Source organism: Solenopsis invicta, chromosome 1 (genome assembly GCF_016802725.1).
Source record: "Solenopsis invicta isolate M01_SB chromosome 1, UNIL_Sinv_3.0, whole genome shotgun sequence".
Lineage (NCBI taxonomy): Eukaryota > Metazoa > Arthropoda > Insecta > Hymenoptera > Formicidae > Solenopsis > Solenopsis invicta.
Window position 1 is genome coordinate 21,022,216 of NC_052664.1, and position 23,002 is coordinate 21,045,217.

Consider the following 23,002-nt stretch of genomic DNA (forward strand, 5'->3'; position numbering starts at 1 on the left):
ATTTATAGTATCTTATTACCTTCTAATTTAGAGTGCTAATTGTTGCACTTAGTTTATTTTTCTTCTTTAATGAAATATTATCTTTCCTTCGTAGAGTTTTATCAAATTTTGTGTCATACATATTATAATATATTGTTCTTATAATGCTAACTTAGCATTATAAGAAGTACAACAAAAATTGCATCTAGACAATTTTTCTAATTAAGTGCAATATTTTATTGTGCTTAAGATTGTTAAAAAACTGTGAATGGAGTGTCTTATCATTATTAAATGTTCTTTTAGATATCTAAATTCTACATTCATAATCATTCATGCCATAAATTTTACAAAAATTTGTAAAATATTTTTATACATTGTTTTATACATTGTTTTAGATCCGTTTCTGAAGTATGTTCTCTGGAATATTTATTTATTTAAAACTCTTTATCGATATTAAAATATTCTGTGCTCATGAAGTAAATAAAATTTTGCATGCAACGATATTTTTCCATTTAAGATTTGTATAATTTTTAGGACATTATCTGCATTTTACTTTTAAACCTTCTATCTCACAATTAATATAATGTTCTCATCAGTTACTTACGTTGAAGCAGTCAAGAAGAGATGTGTGGTTCTTTCCAAGACTGTAAATAAAAGACTTGATAAAAAAAAAAAACCGATAGAAAACGATCGAGTCCAAGAAACCTGATTCAAAATGATAGAATTCTGTTGTTTTGAATCAGGTTTTTTATCCTATCTTCTATCGTTCTCTATCGGTTTTTTTTATCAGATATTGATAGGTATTACAGTTTAAATATGTTTAACAATTAAGTCGTGTCTTTCTATCATATGATCAACGTAATTTTCAATCGAAACACATTATGACAAACTAAAAAACAAATCGAGCAATAAAAAAGTACAAGTACAAAAGTATAGCCTCAATTGAATCGTTTTCTAGCTTTTTATATGTAAAATCATCACAGCAATAAAAATATAGAAATCAAACATATAAATAAGCCTATAAAATAAACTTATAACTCTTAATATTCATCTAAATTTACATTAACGATTTGTAATTTGACTAAATACACTTGAATAATTGGCACGTGTGTACCAATGTCTGTGAAATTTATGCGGTATCAATAATCAGGTCTAATCGTTTTTAATTTAGAAATATTATTAAGATTTTTGATACTATTTCAGTATTGAAATTCGTTCGTATCATAATGTAAACCGTGGCAGAAAAATCTTCAAAAAGAATATCAAGAAAGTAACTACACATTTGCTATATTTCATGGCTCTTTCGAGAATTGTTTTAGAAATAGCGAAATTGCAAAATAGCAACTGCTATTTTGTAAGATTAAAAATGCCAGTTAAAATTTGTATATGCCTAAGGTAAAAACTTTATAAAAACATTTTTTCAGAAAAAAATAAACGACGTCAAATGCTTGCATTCATTAAAAACATGTGCAAAAAAATGTTACATTGTATATTTTGCATTAATAGACAAAGTTAATAAATAAAAAACAATTGCATACATAAGATATTGAAATAAAAATATATTTCACAATGATTTAATTGTAAATCTTAAATCTAGAATTTGTAAACTTTCAGCCTTACAAAACAATAATTTTAGTTAATATTTTATTCTCTAATCATACACAGAAAACTAAGAATATTAAAAATTTTATTAACCTATACATTTTATAAAAATATGAGTGCGAAGAAATAGATAGTAAGGCGATAAAAAAGATTCGACAATATTATTTCAATATATTGAATTTTATTACAAAATTCTTTTATTTAGGCTACAACATGTAATATAATTGCGTTTGGTCTAGACCCTTATCAAAAGAAAAAGCTAAACTGCACCATGTTTACTATTGTCTTAACGAACCACTTCGCTCATTTACGCCTCGAGGAAAGACCTATAAGGATAAAGAGAAATAAATCGTACGTCAATAATCCCAAAATTTTTATGCAAATTAAAACCGTGCTGATGTCGTATTTTGCTCAAATTTTTTTTACAATATCAACATATTTCGCAATATATTTAAAATATTCACTTATATATAAATTTATATATAAATATTTGAGAATATTTCACTAAATGCATGCAATGCTGCGCATAAAAAAACACATTTGGAAAATGTATATATATATATATATATATATATGATTTTTGAATCGCATGTTTCAATATAGATTCATATTTATATACATATTCTGTATTTTATTAGCGATCTTTACTAGTATCTTGATTACTAAACAATATCTAGTTTGAAAATGCAAAGAACGATTTAGCGCATCAACGATCTCAATACATTTCTTTAAAAATTCAAGAAACTTAATAGAAATTCTTAAGATTAATTTTCTTAAATCTTTACAAATACCCCAGCAAATAGAAATAGATTGAAATAGATAAAAATGGATTCGTGTGGTCATTGCCGAATCCAAATTCTACATTTTTTGAATACATTTCAAAGTTTAAGAATTCCTTGAATTCATTTCAATTCATGAAACAGGATTGAAATGAAGCGATTCTCATCCTTTCAATCCAAAAGAAATTTTCGCGGGCACATAATCCATTTTAATCCAGAACATTAAATTGAAACGACATTATTCTTTTAATTCAAAATGTATTCAAATGAATTAAAATGGATTACAAATTTTCAATCCATTTCCGTTTATTGGGATTGACCGCTATTGCGCTGAATCATTCGAATATTTTTAAATGACCATAGCTCTTAATTCTGATGCATTGCTCGTTGTCGAAAGATCTCGCTGAATACAGTTTTCAAAATAAATCACATACTCAATCTCTACAACCATCATTTACGAATCATCGTTAATATATAAGATCGCAGGACAATTGTTCCTGCCGATTGCACATTAAAAAGAAAGAAAGAAAGAAAGAAAGAAAGAAAACAATAATCACTTTCGTGATAGAGCTAGTTCCTCGAGGCGCAGCCTAAGAACCAGCGGCCCCAAAGACATGCTGTGCCTAAAGAAGAAGACGATAGTGATTGTACATCGAACTGCGCACAATCGATATACATCGTAATAGGTGTAAAAATAATAAAATTAGTGGTAGTAAATCCCTCTATTACATTATACGGCATGTAGAGTCCGTGTACATGTCTGTAGGTGTGTCGTACGTGTATAAGTGTATAACCGTTCGATTCGGTCGCAAAATGTTCAACGTAGTAAAGAAAACTCTCCCAAGCAAGCTAATCCTAAGATAATGTAATATCCTTTTCTTGTTTATTCATATAGCTTCTATTTATATTAGGTATGCATGTACGTGTGATAACTAAACAGATACATGATCTCTTCTTTCATCGCATACAGCCACTAGTGGCCTTAACTTCAAAGAGCAGGAGGCTGTCACGATCATCCACAAGATTCAAAAAACTAAAAAACTTAAACTTCGCAAAGTGCGAAGCCAATACCTTCACTACCAGCCATCAGTGCAATTGCGTTTGTCCAGTGAACACATTCCGATCTGTTTCGATTTCCTTCCTGCACTCCGGGTTGACTGGCTGACATTCACATTTCATTTTTGATGCTAATATCACTCACATGATATAAACATCAAAGATAGCCGGCGTCAGATGTATTTTAACTAGTTATGTATCATCTTTCGCTATTAAAACAAAAAAAAACAGTCGATTAACATTAAAATTAGAGTTTGTTAAATCAATCCAAAAAAAATTTTTGAATAATTTCTTCAAAATACCGTTTAAACATTTATATCAGTTGACTTTTCTACTCACATCCCATTTGCTCCGATGAATATGATTTTTACGTTTAAACGAAATCCAGTCTTAGGTAGATTACACATAACACTCGATATGAATGTGATAGGATACTGACAAATTGGGAGTGCAGAAAAAAACTTCAGATAGTGTTCGAATAAGACAATGTCTTGCAAATTACATACCATTGTGTATAAGCAATATAGACTAATTTCAAATCAAAATTATTTCAAAAAACAATCATTCTATAACACAATTATTATTTATATAATTATATTATATAATTAGAATTATATTACATGATTACATAAAAAATATATAATTATATAAACAACAATATATGTACATGTAATAAGTAATTTTGATTAAATCAAAATCATATGTATGTAGGATAACATCAATAATTGCATGCTATGACGTAAAATTTTTGATGATGCATGCATCGCTAATTACGCTAACTGCTGGTTTTGTTAAAATCCATTCTATTTATTATTCACATAGGATACACTTAAAGCAGCCTCCTGTTCTCCAATATAACTATATTTAATGGTTTCTCATAGAATTATCAAGTAAAATTTGTAAAATACAATATACTGCCTATCATAAATTCTTAATCTTTTTCTTTATAAATAATTATAGTAATAGTTTTCACACCATTTGTTAATTTATTATATTCAGATGTCATTCTTTTGAATTAAATTTAAATATTACATTTGTGCCCTTTCCGCACTAATCCATTTTTATAGTATTCTGCATGACTGCACGTGTGTTGTGTTTATATATAATACATGTAATATATATATATATATTTTTTTTTATTTATATATAATCTAAAGGACTTATATGGGATATTTACAATATGTACACGTTAATAACGATTTGTCGTTTAAAACCACTCGATAATTTTTATTCCTTTTTTGTCATTATGAAAGATCAATTTCTCATTTTCTTTCATAGGACACGCCACTTTTTTGCAAAGAATGAGTACTTCATTCTCGCCTCTCTAGAAATAACTTCGCTTGACTTTTCATTGGCGGATTATAATAAGGAATAATGGTTCAGATCTTTCGCCTCATTATCTCTCAGACGAAACGACCGCTATATGTTCACTACCGTTAGAGTTTTGCAATCGTACGCCGTTGTATACAAATCCAATTAAACTGAAAACTAATTACAGAAAAACTTACAACTCTTAGAAAATAGGTTCCGCCCTATGTTTATCATTCCGTTCGCTCTATACTTGGCCAACCTTAGATTTGCCTCTGGCGGCATAAGAAGTGCAAGGATTACAGAACAACTTTGCTTTAGAGGTCGAAGAGGAAGACACTATAGTTTTATTTTTCACACACTAATACCCTTGAAAAGTTAGATCATCCAAAGTATGACGCGTACTCTACTCGCATCTGCGTTACCGCTTTTTCCTCTGTAGCAAAAGTTGCGGTCTTACCTGGGCACACGCTCACCCCTACCTAATGATTCAGGGTTGGCCAAGCTCTCACTCATGCTACGAATCAAGATCGTCCTCTCTCTGGCTACTGAAGTAAGATACCAGCCCGCCAAATTCGCCGGTGCCGTGATCTTCATCGTTCGGATGCCCTTGCTGCGGTGGCCCCTGAGGCGGTGGCGGTCCTTGAATCGGCGGTTGGTTGTCTGCTGGCGAAGAGAAATGCTCCGAGGGATACGGCGAACTCTGGTAGGCAGCTGCGTCGTCCGCCGTGGACATTGGCGGAGGCGGCGGGTAGGCACCGTAGTGATAGTTAGGAGGTGGAGGCGGGTGATACGGTGAAAAATTACCAGGCGGTCGATTGGGAGGTGGCGAAGGTTGTTGCATATTGTGATTTACGGGTGAAGCATTGGTAAATGGTGGCATTTGATGCCTAGGTCCCATAGGATTCTCGGCAAACCTAGCCAATGGCGGACCACCCCGCACATATGGCGGAGGTGGCGGCGTTGGGCCACCTTTAGCCAATGGACTACCGGCCGATGGTGGAATCATCGCCGGTCCGCCGGGCGTCAAGGGTGAACTACGATCCCTATTAATGGAGATCGGTCCGCCGCCTGATGGAGACGGATCCATTGGATGGTGTGGCGTATGATACATTTGTGGCCCAGGTACTCGCATACGCATTGGTGGCGTGCCCGATCTAACTGCAGCGAAATGCGGTGGCATGGTCGATTGACCCGCCTGCCTATAAGGGGACGGGATCCTGGCACGTGGCTGCATCTCGTATCCCGTTCGCGGACCGCCCATCATCTGTCCGCCAGCGTTAGGTCCGCCAAAATACTTGTGACCCATTGCAGCCGCCGCCGCCGTGAATGACTGCGGTGTGCTAGACACCGGTTGGGACTGAAGCATTCTCGTGATGACGGAAGACTGTTGACCGGGTGGTAGTGATGGATAAACCGATTGTGAGTTTGACGATTGCGTCGACGGAGGACCCGGTGTCGGCACGGCACTCGCTGGTGGTGTAGAAGGCGCCGAGCCAGACGTACTGCTACCTGGTGTAGGAAGAATGTTTGGTACATCGTTCTGTTTCATGTCCGAGTTCGAGTCGGTACCCATGCCGATTAAACCAGCTTCGCTCGCAGCCTTAGCCGCCGCTTCCGCGGCTCTAGCCGCCTCCATCGCGAGAGTCTTTTTACCTTTGCCGCGACCTCGTCGTTTTGGTTTTATCGGTGTACCATCCGGATTAAAAAGTTGTCCATCCGGTCCAGTCATAAGAGGCATGTGTCCCCCTTCGAGGCTTCTGTCAGTTTCCGGTGTCAGACCTGTAGATAAGGTGACAGGATTCATGTTATGTGACATGCCATCCGTACTAATGGCCGCTGCCGATGCAATACCCAGATTTGGCGCGCCATCCCTGCGCATTTGTTCAGCGAGTATCTCAGCCTTGCTACGACGTCCACGCTTCTTCTTCTTGGGTACTTCACCGTCCGTTCCTTCAGGTGCATTAGGATCCCTCTGTCTCTCCGCAGCCAATATCTCTAGGGCCTTCTGACGCGCTTTTTCCATCTTCTTGGCTTCTCGCTCCTCCTTTTTCTTTTTCTTCGCTATCTCGATTGCCGCGAGCTCTAATTGTCGCCGTCCATATTCTTCATCCATCATTTGTTCAAGCTGCTCCTCGTCTAAGTCGGCCAGCTCGCCGGCACCAAGACCTGGCAGCGAACCTTCAGGAACATCTCCAGCAAACGAACTCGCTACTGACATCGACGTACCTGTCAGCCCAACATTATCTGGAAAATTTTCATCCATTTTAGATGTTATATCGCCAATAGGATTATCCATAACTGCGCCAATCATATCTCCGTCCATGTCATCCCTCAGTTTTGGTTTACGTCCTCTATTTTTGCTTCCGGGCTTTGGTCCAGGTTTTTTTCTTTGTTTTGGTAAGTCATCAGATAACGATTTACGTTTCGCTCCAGGGCTCTTGCTATTACGTGCCTTTTTTGTCTTCGGTGACTTTTTAAATTTTAGGGCATCTTTCTTAGGGATATAAACATCACCTAAAATATTCAATGTAAGTACACAATAATTATTATTACTTATCCGTCTGTCTAATAAAAATATGACTATTGAAACTTTTATATAGAAAACATTAAATGAAAAATTTCGATAAAAGAGCAGATAGCAAAAAAAAAGTATTTGTTTCCTATGAAAAATATAAAAATATTATGTTGTACCTGAATCAGAATCTTTTTCCCCATCATCATTCATATCGTCGGCCTCGTTTACCACAAATTCATCTTCGCTTTCGCCAGTCTTTCTCATCATTAACGCTTTTTTCAGCTCCTGTAAAATAATTGAATGCGGATTTGAATACGCATTAATTTTATTAAAAAATTAAAGTCACTTACCTCTTCACTATCTGACGCCATTTCCTCTCTATAATTGATTTTTCGTCCTCGAGTCCGTCTACCTAATATTTCCTCTTCTTCTTGTTTATTTTCATCCGGAAGTGCGCCATAAATAATCTGTAAAGAATAAAATTTGATGAAAAATTATCTTATTATAACTGACGTTTATAAATAAAATACTAATAATCAATCGTTAATAAAGATACGAAATGTACATACTTTTCGTCTAATAGCAGGAGCCTTTTTCGGTTTAGGCACAATGTCCTGAAAAAATAATATTCAATATTAAATCTTCTGTTACAGTTATTAATTAAAATATACTTACTTTTTTTATTTTCTGGATCGGCGCTGTTTCTGATGGCTGTGGAATTTGTGGAATCGGGACATCTGAAGCTGGTACTACTTCTGCTTCTACTTCTGGTGGTGCTTCTTGTAATTCATCCTCTTTTATTTCAACATTGTCTTCGCCTATAGAAGTTTCAAAATTCTCCTGTTTATTAACATCCATCATTTCGTTTAGAGTGGTATTGAAATCTTGCAAATTAGGTTCACATTGTTCTTCAACTTTCGGCTCATCGTCTTCTTCGTTCTCACTCTGATTATCAGATTCAATTATACGTTTTCTCTTTTTTTTCTTCTTGCCCTTTGTTTTAAGTACTGTCCTGACTCTAGATGTTGGTATTGTTCTACTTCTGCAATAATTTTAAAAATAATAAGATTGCTTCGTATTTATAAAGTAATAAACAAACCTGCGACTTCAAGACTAAGTTGACGAGCAACAATACAAGATTTAGATTTAATAAACCGTTTATTTAACTATTAACATCGCAACGGAGCAAGTATTTGAGATCACGCATAGAAAAAAAAGTTGACATTATCTTAGGTCGTTCTTCTTCGCGCTGTAAACACACAATAATAATATGGACGCCAATTTGCCACGGCTTTAGGTTTATTCGCGTCACATACTCAAACATACTCCCACTCCAACGTTCACTCCAATACGTTCGAACTACTGCTGTGATTGATGATAAAAGTGATCCAAGTGCTCTTGGAGCATGCAACGCGAACAAACTTTTTAATTACATGCTAGATTCTCTAACGTGACAAGGCTTTCGTAAATTAACGACTAACCACCAACTAGTGTCAATGCGGACCAAACGTGAAAAACAAACAAGGAATCAGAAGCACTACTTTGGAAAATGCGACAAGTGTTAAAATGTGTCAATTCATAAGAATTCTACTTCTGTGAAAATTGTGTGCGTATATTTTATGCATTAATATTTCATTATAAACGGCTGATGAGAGCCAAGTTAGAACAAAATATTTCATCGCAATGTCAATAGTTAAATAAACGGTTTATCAAATCTAAATCTTGTATTTTTTGCTTGTCAACTTGAAGTTGCGGGTTTGTTTAATATTTTAAAAATAATATTTTAAACATTTTCCAATACAAGTTTTAATATATTATTTTTAATATTTCATACTTTTTCTTTTTCTGTCTCCACGAGTTATCGCTGTCTTCGCTATCTGAATCTCCCCAAGCATGTCGTGATTTTTTTCTCTTTGGCCGATCACTCTCGTCACTATCATCATTAACTGAAAAGAATATTTATTTAAATATATAACTTTTTTATATTTTATTTAAAAATTATAATAAAATATTTTACTAAGATCAGTATAAATTGCTATTGTTCAGTGCTGTTGATTCTCTAAATAACTTGCAATATAAATCACAATATTTCAAAAATGTGTGATCAATTTTAATAATCTTTTAAATTAAAAGTAATAATTCTGTAAATTAAATGCATAAATTAAATCTATTTCACAGACAGTTTAAAATCGTAAGATAAAAGTTTAACAATTATTTCATTATTTATTAAAATTTATAGTGTTTGTATAGAAAACATTAGAATAACGTGTCCCACAAAGTATTCCAGCAATATTGCAGTAATATTCCAGCAATATTTTCAACGTTTCTGCAATACCTATTGCTGAAATATTGCAATATTGTTGAAATATTCTGTGCTTCATGTAAAAACAGTCAATTCGTAATCAGTAATTTCGATTCCAATTTTTATCTCTTACATTTTAGAAATAATATTGAGAAGATTTTGAGTAGAAAAAAATAATTATAACTTGTTTCAAAAAATGATAAACTAATAAATACATTATAGAAGATATGACAGAAAACATAGATATATAAATAGTAAAAAGTAGAACAAACAGTCTTTCGTTCTTTATTAAAACTTACTAAAATCCTCATCGTAAGCCTTAGTCATGCGCGCCCTGGTAGATCTTCTAACAGGGCGCGAATCACCCTTTCTACCACGTCGTTTTATATCAAAGCTGTCATCGGACGATGAAATATGATCATCGAAGTCCTCTTCGTCTTCGGAGCTCGTACCCTTGAAATCTTCATCACTATCTGGATCGTCTTCACTACTTATGTCGAGGCTATTCAGTTTCCGATGTTTCTTACGTGCTAGTAATTTTCTAGCAACTATATTTTGTTCTTCTTCTATTTCATCAATTATCTCTTCATTCTCAATCTTATATTCCTCGTCACTTTCTTTTTCCGGCTTTGATTCTATCTCATCTTTGTCCTCTTCTAATTGTGTCATTTTTAACGCTTCAGCCTATAAAACAAAGAAAAAATATGGTAAATTGTATCTGTCAATATGTATCATGTTTCCATATTTTACACATCTATTTAATTATTTCTACCTGTGCCTCTTCCTTTTCGGCATTGACTATCGTTGCAATGTCCTTGCCCCTTCCCTGATTGCCGGCACCTTGGACCGCTTCAACCTCATCTTGAATGGCAGCGTTAATCATATCATCATATTCATTGAATTTATAAATGCTGGCACATCGACGTTCTCGTAAATGATAAACTGCCTCACTTTCTTCGCTACTCGATGTTTCGGAACTGGAGGCCGATGAAGATGATTCTGAAGATTCTGTAAAAAGATATAATACTATAATATGATACACGATATTACTAATTAACACGTTATACTATTTAAAAGAAAATGAGAAAAGAAAAAGAAATAAATAGCAATAGTAAATACACGACATTCACCGTTGTCTGATTCTTGACTGGACGTTTGCGATCCTTTTGACCCGTGTTGTCCTTCACCTTTATGAAGTATTACATTATCAAGACTTATGCCAACAAAAGCCAATCGCTTCTTCCGCAGTACTTCATTCTCATGTCTTTTTGTTGACTGATCCAATGTTTTCACAGTCTCCCGTAATTTAGTCATCAATAAAGTCTTAAAAAAATTTTATAAGTACATTTATACATATACGCTATGAAACTGGAAAGTATATGATATTTATGCGCAAACTATTCATAAAAAAATTGTTCCAAGAAGGGCTAAACTTACATGTTCACACGGTGGACAAAACCAGTCGCCTTCAGGTATAAGCATAAGAGCAGGTTTGAGGCACGAGCAATGCCAACCCTTATCACAAGAGTCGCACAGAAGAATCCATTCAGGATGATCAGCCTTGCCACATTTTTGACAGGCATATTCATCCTCGGCTTCCTCGACTTCATTTTGGGCTAATGGAAAATATATACAATGAAATAATCAAATAAAAGTTACATTAAATTTTTTAAAAATAAATATATACCTTTCTGTGCTGTTCTAGCACGTCTTAATGGTTCAGATTCTTGATCCTTCTCAAGATCGCTCTCCGGAGAAAATTCATGATCACTTTTAAACAGCAAGGATCCCTCACTTTCTATATCTTCCTCTTCCTCTTCCTCGTCCTCATTCTCATTTTCTTCGTCACTACTAGATCCGGATGAGCTCTGCCATGGGTTCGCTTCATTAAATTTGGCAAGCATCTTCTTTTTCTTCCTCTTTCGACGTTTCTTCTTAGATTTTTTCTCTTTTTCAATTTCCTTTATAATAACTTCCTCTTCGCTTTCCGGCTACGTAATACGATTATTTATTAATTATTTTTGCGATATGTAAACTAAACTGATTATAATTTTTCATGCTTTTAACATTAAAACAATTTTCATTTACATACCTTTTGTTTCTTTCTCTTTTTCTTCTCTGATTCCTTTTTGTCTTCTATGTCACGCATAGTTTCCTCCTCGATTCTGCGCCTGTCCGCTTGCTCTTTTATTTTTAACTGTGCTATTCTTCTTGATTGCCTGACAGGCGTTTCATCCTGTACTGACGCTGGTGTTTCCGAATCCAACGAGATATCTCTGCCTATTTCTAAACCCAAGACCATTTTTCCTATGAAAAAAAATAAAAAAATAAAAAAATAAATAATCAATAGACCTTCACTAATGTTGCATATTAGTAACAAATGATCACTATACGTGTGTACTTACGTTTTTTCCGTTTCTTCTGCGTTGTATTTAAATTGTCGATAGATGTTCCATCAGGATGAACATTAGCCTGATCGCCTTGAAATTCCGTGTGCTTTGGTCGACTGGGACGTCCACCACCCCGAAAACCACGCCTCCGTCTACCCCTAGGACGACCTCTGATCTTTTTGTCGATCGCTTGTATCATATTCGGATCGTCGTTGCCATCTTTATTCGCATGCTCCGTTACGTTATCGGGATCGCATTTCACAGCCTCGTCCTCTGAGCTCACCGCGACTCCACGACTTTCCTCGATGGACTTTCGTAATTCTTTATCAGGCACACGTTTTGCACGCAACTTCATCCTTTTACCGCCCATTTCTTCTTCTTGTTTCGCCGCTCCATCCTTGAAATTCGATTCAGTTTGAGTGGTGCTTCGTCGCTTTCGAGAAACTTTTGGCGGTTCCGTAGTGCTGTCCAATTTCCATCCCTCATAAACAAAATCGGTTGCCGGCTTTAGGCGAATACTTATCTTAGAAGTGTCAGACACATCCTCGGTAATATTTTTCAAGTCGTCATCGGTACATGCTAAAGGATCTGTCTCTTCCGGTACATTAAAGACACTTTCGTTATCAACGCCTGTTGAATCGTCAGAAGCTGCTGGAATTTCTTTCATTTCGATATCTGGAATTTCTAAAGATTCTTTACTTTCTATACTTTCTATAGTTTCTACCTCAATCTTCTTCGAATCCTCTATCGGTGCAACAGCCGTGGAATCATTTACCGTACTGTAATCGTTTTGAAACAACTGCGTTGTGGAGATCATTGGTGCTTTCGTTTCCTCCTTGATTTGTGGCTTCAATTTTTCGACTTCGTTAGATGTATCCAAAGTCTTAACGATTGATACATCGGAACTTGATAAGTTTTCCAGTGTCTTATCATCGGTTTCCAAGTACACAGGCTTAGACTTTAATGGAGGAACATCTTCTACATCCGAGGCATCGATCAGCCTCTTACTGGCTTCTTTCTTGGCATCAGACTTTACAGTATCAATTTCTGAAATAATCTCCTGAACAGGAAATATCGTCGATTCATTATTCACATTTGAAGGCGCGTTCTTATCAAAGTTTTCCGCAATCTTATTTACATTCATGTTTATACTAAAAGGCTCATTTTGATTGTTGCAGCTGTCCAAATTATTAACATTGTCCATCTTCGTAGACAACGAATTCAAATAATACAAGTCCGAAGATGCACTTCCTTCTAAATTCGCACCCTCAGTTTTCCAAGTGTGTAATTTATCTTCATCTAAAGCATTATCCAGTTTCGCTGGTATAACATCCGTTTCTGTTTTAATCGGTGGTAAACGCTCTTCTTGCAACTTCATATCCCACTTATTGTCTTTATTACCACAGTCAGTGAGATCTTCTTTAAATCTTTTGCACGGAACAGGCAATTCCTCAGTAACAAATTCGTTTACATTTTTTAATTTTGCGATATTTTCGGTATCCGAAATGACGTTCAATTTCTCGTCCACATTTTTCGTTTGCTCTATTGTGTGAAACACACTAGTCACTTGATTGTCTGTAGCGTTAAATTCCGTGCTTTCTCGACTAAACGAAATCCTTGCGGTTTTATTCGCGTCGCTTTCACTGAAATCGCAAACATTTTCAGATAGACAATCCGCTTCTTCCGTTGTGTCAATAACATTTTCAGTGTCTTGTACTGCCTTTATATTATCAATTGAATTATTGAGATATTCCTTATTTTTCTCGCTATGGTCGATAGTCATTTCAAAAGTCTTACTCTGAAGAGGTTCAATTATCTCCTTAGTTGTGTCTGGAGTTTCTGAAAGTTCTATCGCATCTGACATTTCCGATATTTTAGAATTGTCAGTAACAGAAATATTGTGAATATCTGTTTCTTCTTGAAGTTCATCCTTATTTAAAGGTATTGTTGTCTGATCATTTAAATGATATTCAATGTTATTGCAAACAGTTTTTTCATCGGCACACTCTTGTTCTTTAATTTTAACTTCTTGCTCTACAGTTACAGTTGCATCTTCATTTAATATTTCATCAATTTTTGTTTCTGACTGTTTTAACTGTTGCTCGGCAGACGCTAACTTTTGAGGCGTATCAGAGATTAAATTTGTGCTGTCAATTTTCTCTTCTTTAACAAGTAACTTTTCAAACTGCTCTTCATGCACTTTTTGCTCTATCGGAGCGACATCATCATTTTTAAAATCGCTTATTTGCGTCACATCAGGTTCGAAAACATCGTTGCTAACATTATCATTGGAATCGCTATCATAATTCGCAACTAATGACGCTACTTTCACTTGTGATTCCTGAGAAATTACCTCTACAGCATTTGTCTCCGATTGTTCAGTAGTGGTAGCTGTATCTGTTTCCAACTGTTCAGCAATTATAGTTGTTGTATCTATCTCCGATTGTTCAGTAGTTGTAGTTGTTGTATCTATCTCCGATTGTTCAGCAGTTATAGTTGTATTTATCTCCGATTGTTCAGCAGTTGTAGTTGTTGTATCTATCTCCGGTTGTTCAGCAGTTGTAGATGTTGTATCTATCTCTGATTGTTCAATAGTTGTAGTTGTATCTATCTCCGATTGTTCAGCTGTTGTAGCTGTTGTATCTATCTCCGATTGTTCAACAGTTGTAGTTATATCTATCTTCGATTGTTCAACAGTTATGGTTGTATCTATCTTCGATTGTTCAGTAGTTATAGTTGTATCTATTTCCGATTGTTCAGCAGTTATAGATGTTGCAACTGTCTCCGATTGTTCAGCAGTTATAGTTGTATCTATCTCTAATTGTTCAGCAATTATAGATGTTGTATCTGTCTCCGATTGTTTAGCAATTATAATTGTTGTATTAATCTCCGATTCTTCCACGTTTTCGGTGACGTCTTCACTTGTATTAATTTTACAAACATCGTCTATAACCATCGCATCTAGTTTATCGGTATTACAAGTTTTATTTTCAACTTTTGTAGTCAATTCTTCAAAATTATTATCGGATTTACTCTCTGTATCAATTTCAGATTTCTCTTTTTCTTCAGCTTCTATCGCTGACAAGTCAGTCTCAGACTGACAAGGTTCATGTTTAATATGGGCTGGAGTTTCTTTTTCAAATTCTATTGATATTTCTTGTGTTGTATCTTTTAGCGTTGTATCTCTTGGTTGTTCGTTATTCGTTGCAGTTTCCTTAATTTCTTTAAACGATTCATTCGATTCAGACACACGATCATCTATAACCATTTCCTCATTCGAATCTTGATCAATGCAAGAACTAGGATTTTCAGAAGCAATGTCAACGAATTCGCTTGTAGACTGAACTAAGTTAGACAAGCTTGTTTCTTTTACTGTTTCCACAATATCGGACTTGCACAGTTCGAAATTATTTGTTTCAGGCACCGTTGCAGGCGAAATGTTAAATGTAGAAGGCTTATCGACAGTGTCAGACGAAATATTTTCAATTTTTTCATCATCTATTCGCACAGGTTCACTTTCCTGAGATGAAGAGTCATGTGCAGAGGCATCGTCTGAACTGCTTATAATAGGAACTACATTGTGTTTATCACTTTCTTGAACAGATTCCGAACTGGTCACCACAGAATTTTCGGGAAGATGTGTTTCTATACCAAACACTGTATCGTTAACTTGCACATCGTTCAATCCTTTGTCTTTAATTTCTTCAGAATCACCTGATCCATCGTCTTGGGCTCCCACATCTGATAACGCATCAGTTCTTTCGCTGTTCTTGTCGTAATTAACGCATAACGAATCGGCGTCGGAACCGGCCAGACCTTTCATCTTTTCGTTGTCCGTGTCAGTTGAATGATCCTCTTGGCCATCAATTTCGGAGAAATTATCATTCTTATCACTCTGCTTGTCGCAGCTTTCTCCAATGGAATCCAGATCGGTCTTCTCAAGCCTGTTTGCTTCCTGATAATTCACAGACTCCACTGCATTCGTAGAATCTAATGGCTCGTTCGAATTGTTAACGTCCTCAAATTCTCTGAGATCGGCCAGCTCTGCTTGCGAATTTTGCGTAAGTGGCGATAAAGACGAATGCGCCGTTGTCTCGGATTCAATTCTGTTTTGCTCTTCTTTGGAAACGTTTGTATCATCCGAGTGATAGTCGTTTTTAGAGTCATCGACTAATGGTTTTTCATCTCTATTCTTTTTATCATCCAATAGTTGCAATGTAACATCGTCCGATCCTTTAAAAGAATGTTCCAGAGTCTCTGTACTTAGAGAGAGATTTCCAGAATCAGTGGATTGATCGCAATGCAGTAATTCAATCGTGTTACATTCTGCTGTCTGAATGTCAGGCTTGCTGTTTGAACTGATTTTAATGGGATCTTCTTCAGTCATGCTTATATCATTAACATTTTCATTTCCAGTTATCACCTCTGACGTAGGACTTGTATGCGATTTAGAGAAGTCATCTTCTTTTACTTCTTTATCAGCACAAACGGATTCTTCTACACTTAACTCTTTGTTTGTCTCTACTTGAACTTGCGCGAGAGATGAATTGCACTCGGATATACTACTTGGATCTATCGAACTATTGGGTGCCGAAGATTCTTCCTTCGTTTGATCCCATGTGTTACTTGGCGCTTCAACTTTTTCAATGTCTTTGCTATTATTTCCACATAAAACGTCGTCAGCTTCTGAAGTAAACAGATCCGATTTCAATGAATTATTGTTTGTTTGCGTCAAGTCAAAATTTTGCGTCTTGTACGAATAAACTGCATCATCCGCTGGTTTTGACGAAGATACGCATTCGTATTGCACAGTATCCGTTTTATCGTGAACAGATGTGGTCAGGCTTTGATCCGCCTGAGATTCTAATTCATCGGATTTCGACGTATAAGAGATGCAATTGGGACCAAAAAAAAATCTCGGTGGAGATTCGGTCGTTTGTTTGCATTCGTTATTCGTTATTTCGAGAGTATCCGGTTCGTGCGAAACCACGCTACTCGAATCCGACAAATTTTGTGCACTGGTTGAATCTGTCGTAGGTTCAGACTTTGTACATGATTCGGGCTCCTGTAAAGTGTCCGCTTGACATAATGATATCGACGAGTCGCACTGTACGGGCTCTTGAAGTTCAAAGTCTCTTTCTTGTTTCATTGTACTTGTATTTTCCGAACTTACATCGGACACTTGCAATCTAACACTATCTTCGATGGCTTCGCTGCCTACGTTTACAATGTCATCTACTTTAATGCCTTGCTTCACATCGGCGGAATTTTCGTATCCAGTTTTAGTTGATTCAGCATCAGTACTCAACAGTTTCTCTTTCAAGGTGTCGTGCTCGCGATCATCTGTACTCTTCTTCAGTGATATGTCTCCTTCGTTTGATATGATACTACTGTCACATTCTGTTTTCTCTTCTGGTTTTCCCACGTCCCATCTGGACACCCTTTTGACAGAACCGGTTGTACTTTTAGGTATTATCTGAACGCCTAATGTATGCTTGAACTTTGGCTTCTCTTGCATAGAATCTACTATTTGATAATTATCGTTTACGCTTACATTAGACTGCGAATAGTTTCTATTTAATTTTACAGGGGTTTTGTTCGAGAGTATCGAACCCGTAGATACCTCGTCCTCGGTTAAAACTTTATTCTGCGATAATGCTGTGGTAGCTGAGTCAGGTTCAGTTTTTGATTCGTTGCTTTCTTTATTGTCAGTCGGCGCATCGTCACCGGGATTTCCCGTATCACACTCCGCGCCGGAACCTTCGCCGTAGAAAAAAGCCATTGGTTCCTCTATAGCCTCTCCGACAATGGGATTCACTGCGTCGCAATCGCTGCCAGATCCCTCGCCTTGAACCATCATTATAGGCTCCTCGATAGCCTCACTTACCTCGTCTCTCCAGTTGCCACTCATCATCGGTCTCTTGTCTATCGAGCCTCTGATTGGAATTACATCTGCCCTTATCCTCTTCAGCATATCTTGCTGCATATCGTCATCTTCTAGAGGGCGTTTCAAAGGTGCGTTGTTCATCCTCAACGCCGTTATCTTGCTGGGATCAGAAAGTATCGCATAGCTTGGTAATCTATGCTCATCCTTGGCAGGTAATCTAGCTGTATTATGGTACGGTGTCTCGTATGCGCTGAATGGCATTTGTCTCTTGCTCAAATCAGCGACCATCACGTGATTACGTAACATCACGCTACGCGCATCGTATGGCAGATTCGACACTTCTGGTTTGCTCACCTTCTTCGTACTCAAATCCATTTCTCGATGTTGAAAATCTTGTGTCCTATAGCCAGGAGAAGGTAGATCCATTGTTTTTCCCAATTTTCGACTAGAAAGATCGATTCCAGAGAAATCCACTGGTCTGTTTTGCTCATTTGCGTTTTCCCAACCACGTGGTGACGTTGACAAATCTATACCTCTGTGACTCCTGTGTGCAGACTTTTCGGATTGATTTCTCGCGCAAAAATCTTGTGGCAGCCTGTCATCCTCTCCATTTATCATATTTCCCAACATACCACTGGATCTTGCTAGAGATTCCGCTATCTTTTCTAGCGACTTCGGTCCGCCTGGTTTCTCCAATTTTTCTGACTGTATCCTCACAAGATTCGCAGCTAACTGGTCGATTGGTTTAACAGATAGTTTGCTGTGCCCCATAGCAATAGAATCCGCAGACGAGAAAGCTAGACTGTTTTTACTAGGCAATTTCTCGTGGGACTTGATGACAGGATCCATTATCTCGTCGGGAGCACCATGTTTCATCGCTGTAGTTAAGGGCGCGATGACAGATGTTGGACTTACTAACTTTTCTTCCTGTGATTGTTTCAATTCTGCAATATTTACCAGTTTCAATGGAGATGAAGTAATAACAGGCGTTTCTATAGATTTTAATGGTGCCGATTCTTCAATTTCGGCTTTCGTAATACCGATCTGTTTATGAATAATCGAAGGTTTGCTTTCTGATATCAATGAAGCAGACGTTTCGTCAGTAGCCTCTCTATGACTCACATCTTCCGATGTTGCGTCCACTTTCGTATGTAGTGCTTTTAAATTAGTTGCCAAAGATGAATCGTTTATACATCTTGATTCTATGCTCGGAGTTTGTATCATTTCTTGAGAATCGTCTTCCTCCGTAATTTGCTTGGAACTTTCATCATTCGTCATATCCTCCTCTTCCGCATCAATATCTTCTTCTTCGTCAACTTCTTCTTCCTCTTTTTCGGCTTCATTAATGATATCATTTTGAACATGATTTTGATCATGTTCTCGTTCATCCTCAAATTCGCTTCTACCGTTTGGTAGCTGTTTCATCTCGTCGACGTTTTCTTGCCCAACTTCGTCTTCTAAGCTTGGAGACGTTGTTAGTTGTCCAGTATCAATTATAGGTTTCTCAGAAATTTCTAAGCTGTTGCTATCCTCATTAATTGGTATAGCTCCGATTTCGCCATTTGATAAGATATTTATGAGATTAACAACACCTTCTCGATCCCTAGTATAAATAACATAGTATGCACTATTAACAGGTGTAAAGAATAATAAATATATAATAAATAATGATACAAATAATAATTTTTTGTTTTATTTAACCTAGTATGTAAGAACAAGACTTACTTAGCTACTAATTCCCAATTCTCTTCATCTAAATCTTCCCTATAAACTCTTATGTTGCACTCTTCGTCCAGCTGACACCAGTATGCTAATCCACTTTTGTCCCTTCCTAAAGGTTCCACACGTAACTCGTGAGCTGCCAATTTGTTTACTTCATTCTTAAACTTTTGATTTAAGTCAAATTGTGTTTCCAATAATACCTAAAATAGAAAAAGTTTTGGCATAAAAAATCAACTGTATTTGGATCTATGGCCAAGGAGAAAAATACAATCATGTGGTTCATACTTTAAGTAAACGCAGTTTAACAGCAACGCGAGCTTTCTTGTAACCAAAACGTTCAAGTTCCCATCCATCCTGATTAGAGTACGTGTGGCAAAACTTGACTAGCGCTCTTTCCCACTTTTCTGGTGACACAGTTTTACGCGTTTTTCGTAACAACTTGATGTGCAGATCTATTAATTCTTGTGACACTAGAAAAAAAACATAAATTTATAAGAAAAAATGCAGTTGAGCACACACGCACGCGTGCACACACGCATACACACATATACATAAAAATAAGTTTTGAATTGTAAAACTTCATTGATCCAGTACAGATATGAATGATTTATGTGAGATACATAATATTTATTTAAATTTTCAATGTGTAATTAAAATAATACTTAAACTTACAAGCTATTGGAATTACATTCACACATAAAAATACTTTCTCCAAAATTGAAATTAAATTCTGAGATTTGTTACAGAATAATGACTCGAGTGTACGGCATAAATCTTGAATGGAAACCCGAATATGAAACGCCGGATACTCGCTTTGTTTATGCGTTCTATAGTTAGGAAGACAATCGTCGATGAAACGCCCAGAACGGATCAATCATTGACGTTTCCGTGAAATCGGAGCGGAGCGGTGCGGCGTAGCACGTTTGCTTGTAAACCTCGTAATCACGTGTAACCGACAGGCTGACAAGAAAGGTGGCAGCACGCGGCGGAACAACAACAACGTGAAACCCCTCGCCGTATCTTGCGGCTCTGTCAATAGCAACGCCTCGCGGAGGGAACATGTTATTAGGCCGCCTCAGGTCGGCGCGAAACCGCGCGGAACGCAATGGGAAGGATGCGCGGAGGGGACGCGGCCTGTAGTTACCTATACCGATAACTCGCGCCAAGCCGCTCGCACACACCAAAACAAAAAGCAGCGGCGGAGGCGGCAGCGGCGGCGACGGCTGTAGCGGTGGCGGCGGCGGCGGCGGCAGCGGCGGTGGCGGTGACGACCGCCCGTCCCGCCTGTCCCGCCTGTCCGCCGTCGTTCTTGCTCCTCTCGTCAAAAGAAACGAGAAAGGAAGCGACTGCCTTCTCCGCCGAAATGAATCGACGAACGAACGAATGAACGAGGCTCGCAGTCGAAGCAGAGACGTACGAAGGAAACTAATAGTACGCGCTTAGACAACTGGCCTCTCGCGGGGGCGGGTCGCTGTCGTTCCCTCTCGCTCCCTCCCGCGCACCTTCTCGCACGCTCCGTCTTTCTCCTCGTCGCCGTCTCGTGCGTATATATACAACAGTCGTGTCTCTCTCTCTCCCCCCCTCTGTTCGTCTCTCCCTTCCTCCCGCGCGCGCGAGAGCACGTATACACAAGCATAGAGAGAGAGAAAGAGAGAGAGAGATAGAGGTAGATAGAGAACGGAGCTGAGACCCACCTTCCTGCGTGTTCTCGAGCATCTCCTGGAGCCGAGCGATGTCCGGATAGATGATGCCGCAGGACTTGCCGAAGCAGCCGAGAAACGAGCAGATCACCGCGAAATTTGGGTCACTCGCGCAAGAGGCTTCGTTATCGGACGCCATTCTTCCGACCGCTTCTCGCCGTTGGGCCCCGTCGCCGCCGCCGCCGCACTCACCGCCGCCACCACCGCCACCGCCGCCGCCACCGCCGTCGACCGCCGTCGTCCTCGTCGTCGCCGCCGTCGTTGCAACCGTAGTCGCCACCGCCGTCGAAGCAGGCGACGCACACCACCACCACCACTACCACCACCACCACTACTACCACACCACCACGTTAAACGGCCCGACGGCTCGCCGCGTATCCCATCCTCCCCAACAAGAGCAGCGGCCGCCGCCGATCACCAGTTGCCAATAACGTCAACACAGTCACCAGTCACAGTAGTATAACAACAACAGCAGTAGCAACGTAAACGTGACAAACCGCGCGCGCGCGCGCGCGCGTTCGCTCCGGACCGGCACTGTAGTCAGCAGGTAGTCGGTCGCCGGGCGTCTCGACGCTGACGCTTCCCGCTTCCTCGCTGACTCTCGTCCTCCTCTACCTCGTCGTTGTGCGCGCCCTCGCTCACTCGCTCGTTCGCTCGCTCGCTCGGTCGGTGTCTTCGCGCGCGCCTCCTCTACCTGCCGCTAGCGCGCAGACGAGAGGAAGAGTGAGAAAGAGGGGCCGGAGGGTCGAGGGGGTGGCAGGGGAAAGAGCGGAGGGATCACAACCACACGCTCAGAGAGGAGAGAGACGGAGGTACACTCTCCTCCGCCCTCCCTCGAGAACGACAAGCGAAAAGAAGCGGCGCCGCCGCTTCTGCCTTTCTCTCTCTGTCTCTCTCTTTCTCTCTCTTTTTCTCTTTTTCTTCCGCGCTCTTTATATCGAGTCTTACGTATTTCCGTCCTCCTCTGCCGTTCCTCTCTTTCTCTCTGCCTTTTCGCACCTTTTTTTTACAAAATCATAAATTCATCGAACGCTACGATTCTACGCGCGTTGTTTCCGTCTCTCTCTGCCCCCTTCCGTCGCTCTTCCGTTTTTCTCTCTTTCTTTCGGAGCACACCACACATAGACGCACACCACGCACGCACACACAACGTCTCGCTTCGTCGATGCCGCAAGCGCGCGTACGCACGCACGCACGCACGCACGTCGACGACGACGATGTTAGTCAAGGATCGAGCACGTAATCCGCGATCCGAGATAAATACTACGCGCGACGCGAGCGTGCACAGGACAGTTCCGCCACGAAGGTACGCGGGCCGAGACTCTCGCGTCCTAGACGAACGTATGTGTGACGCCGCGATCGCCGAGTCACCGGGTACACACGAGCGGCGCAGAAACGACCACCACGACGACGACGAAACGCAGCACTGGACATCGCCTTCGGGATTGGAAACACTCCGGGGGTTCTCAACCTAGACGACAGACACATTATCGTGCCAGGGCCGTGCCTTGTTCCTGCAGACACCAATTGCGAAGAGTAAAAGCTAGAATTGTCTTCCAACAAATTCGGATTGATTTAATCGGTGATTAAGGAGGTATCGAATATACAGTTCCTGAAAAATGAATAAAATATTATGTGTTTAACATTAATACTTCAAATAAACTATATATGGATAAAAATTATGTGATTAAGATTATAGTTTTATTTAATAACTTATATTAATAATTTATTTACTTTATTATTAAAAATTAAATTGTTT

General features: G+C 38.6%; 1 protein-coding gene across 3 annotated transcripts; it reads right to left on the minus strand.

The window, feature by feature from the left end:
* Positions 1 to 1,742: 1,742 nt before the first annotated feature.
* On the minus strand, positions 1,743 to 21,432 carry LOC105194767. 3 transcript variants are annotated; one of them, XM_039451653.1, is made up of 17 exons: positions 21,238 to 21,432; positions 19,829 to 20,013; positions 19,547 to 19,743; positions 11,950 to 19,448; positions 11,637 to 11,851; positions 11,232 to 11,535; positions 10,982 to 11,160; positions 10,675 to 10,867; positions 10,317 to 10,552; positions 9,844 to 10,228; positions 9,077 to 9,188; positions 7,918 to 8,284; positions 7,812 to 7,856; positions 7,593 to 7,709; positions 7,419 to 7,527; positions 6,381 to 7,241; positions 1,743 to 6,236 (listed from the first exon to the last, which is right to left on the minus strand). In XM_039451653.1, exons 1-17 carry the CDS (start codon positions 21,380 to 21,382, stop codon positions 5,242 to 5,244), a joined length of 12,144 nt encoding a protein of 4,047 aa, XP_039307587.1. In that variant the 5' UTR covers positions 21,383 to 21,432; the 3' UTR covers positions 1,743 to 5,241. The 3 variants fall into 3 exon arrangements, with proteins under 3 accessions (XP_039307587.1, XP_011158160.2, XP_039307574.1); XM_011159858.3 differs by having other exon boundaries at positions 1,743 to 7,241; positions 11,950 to 19,424; XM_039451640.1 differs by having other exon boundaries at positions 1,743 to 7,241.
* Between the last annotated feature and the right edge of the window lie 1,570 nt (positions 21,433 to 23,002).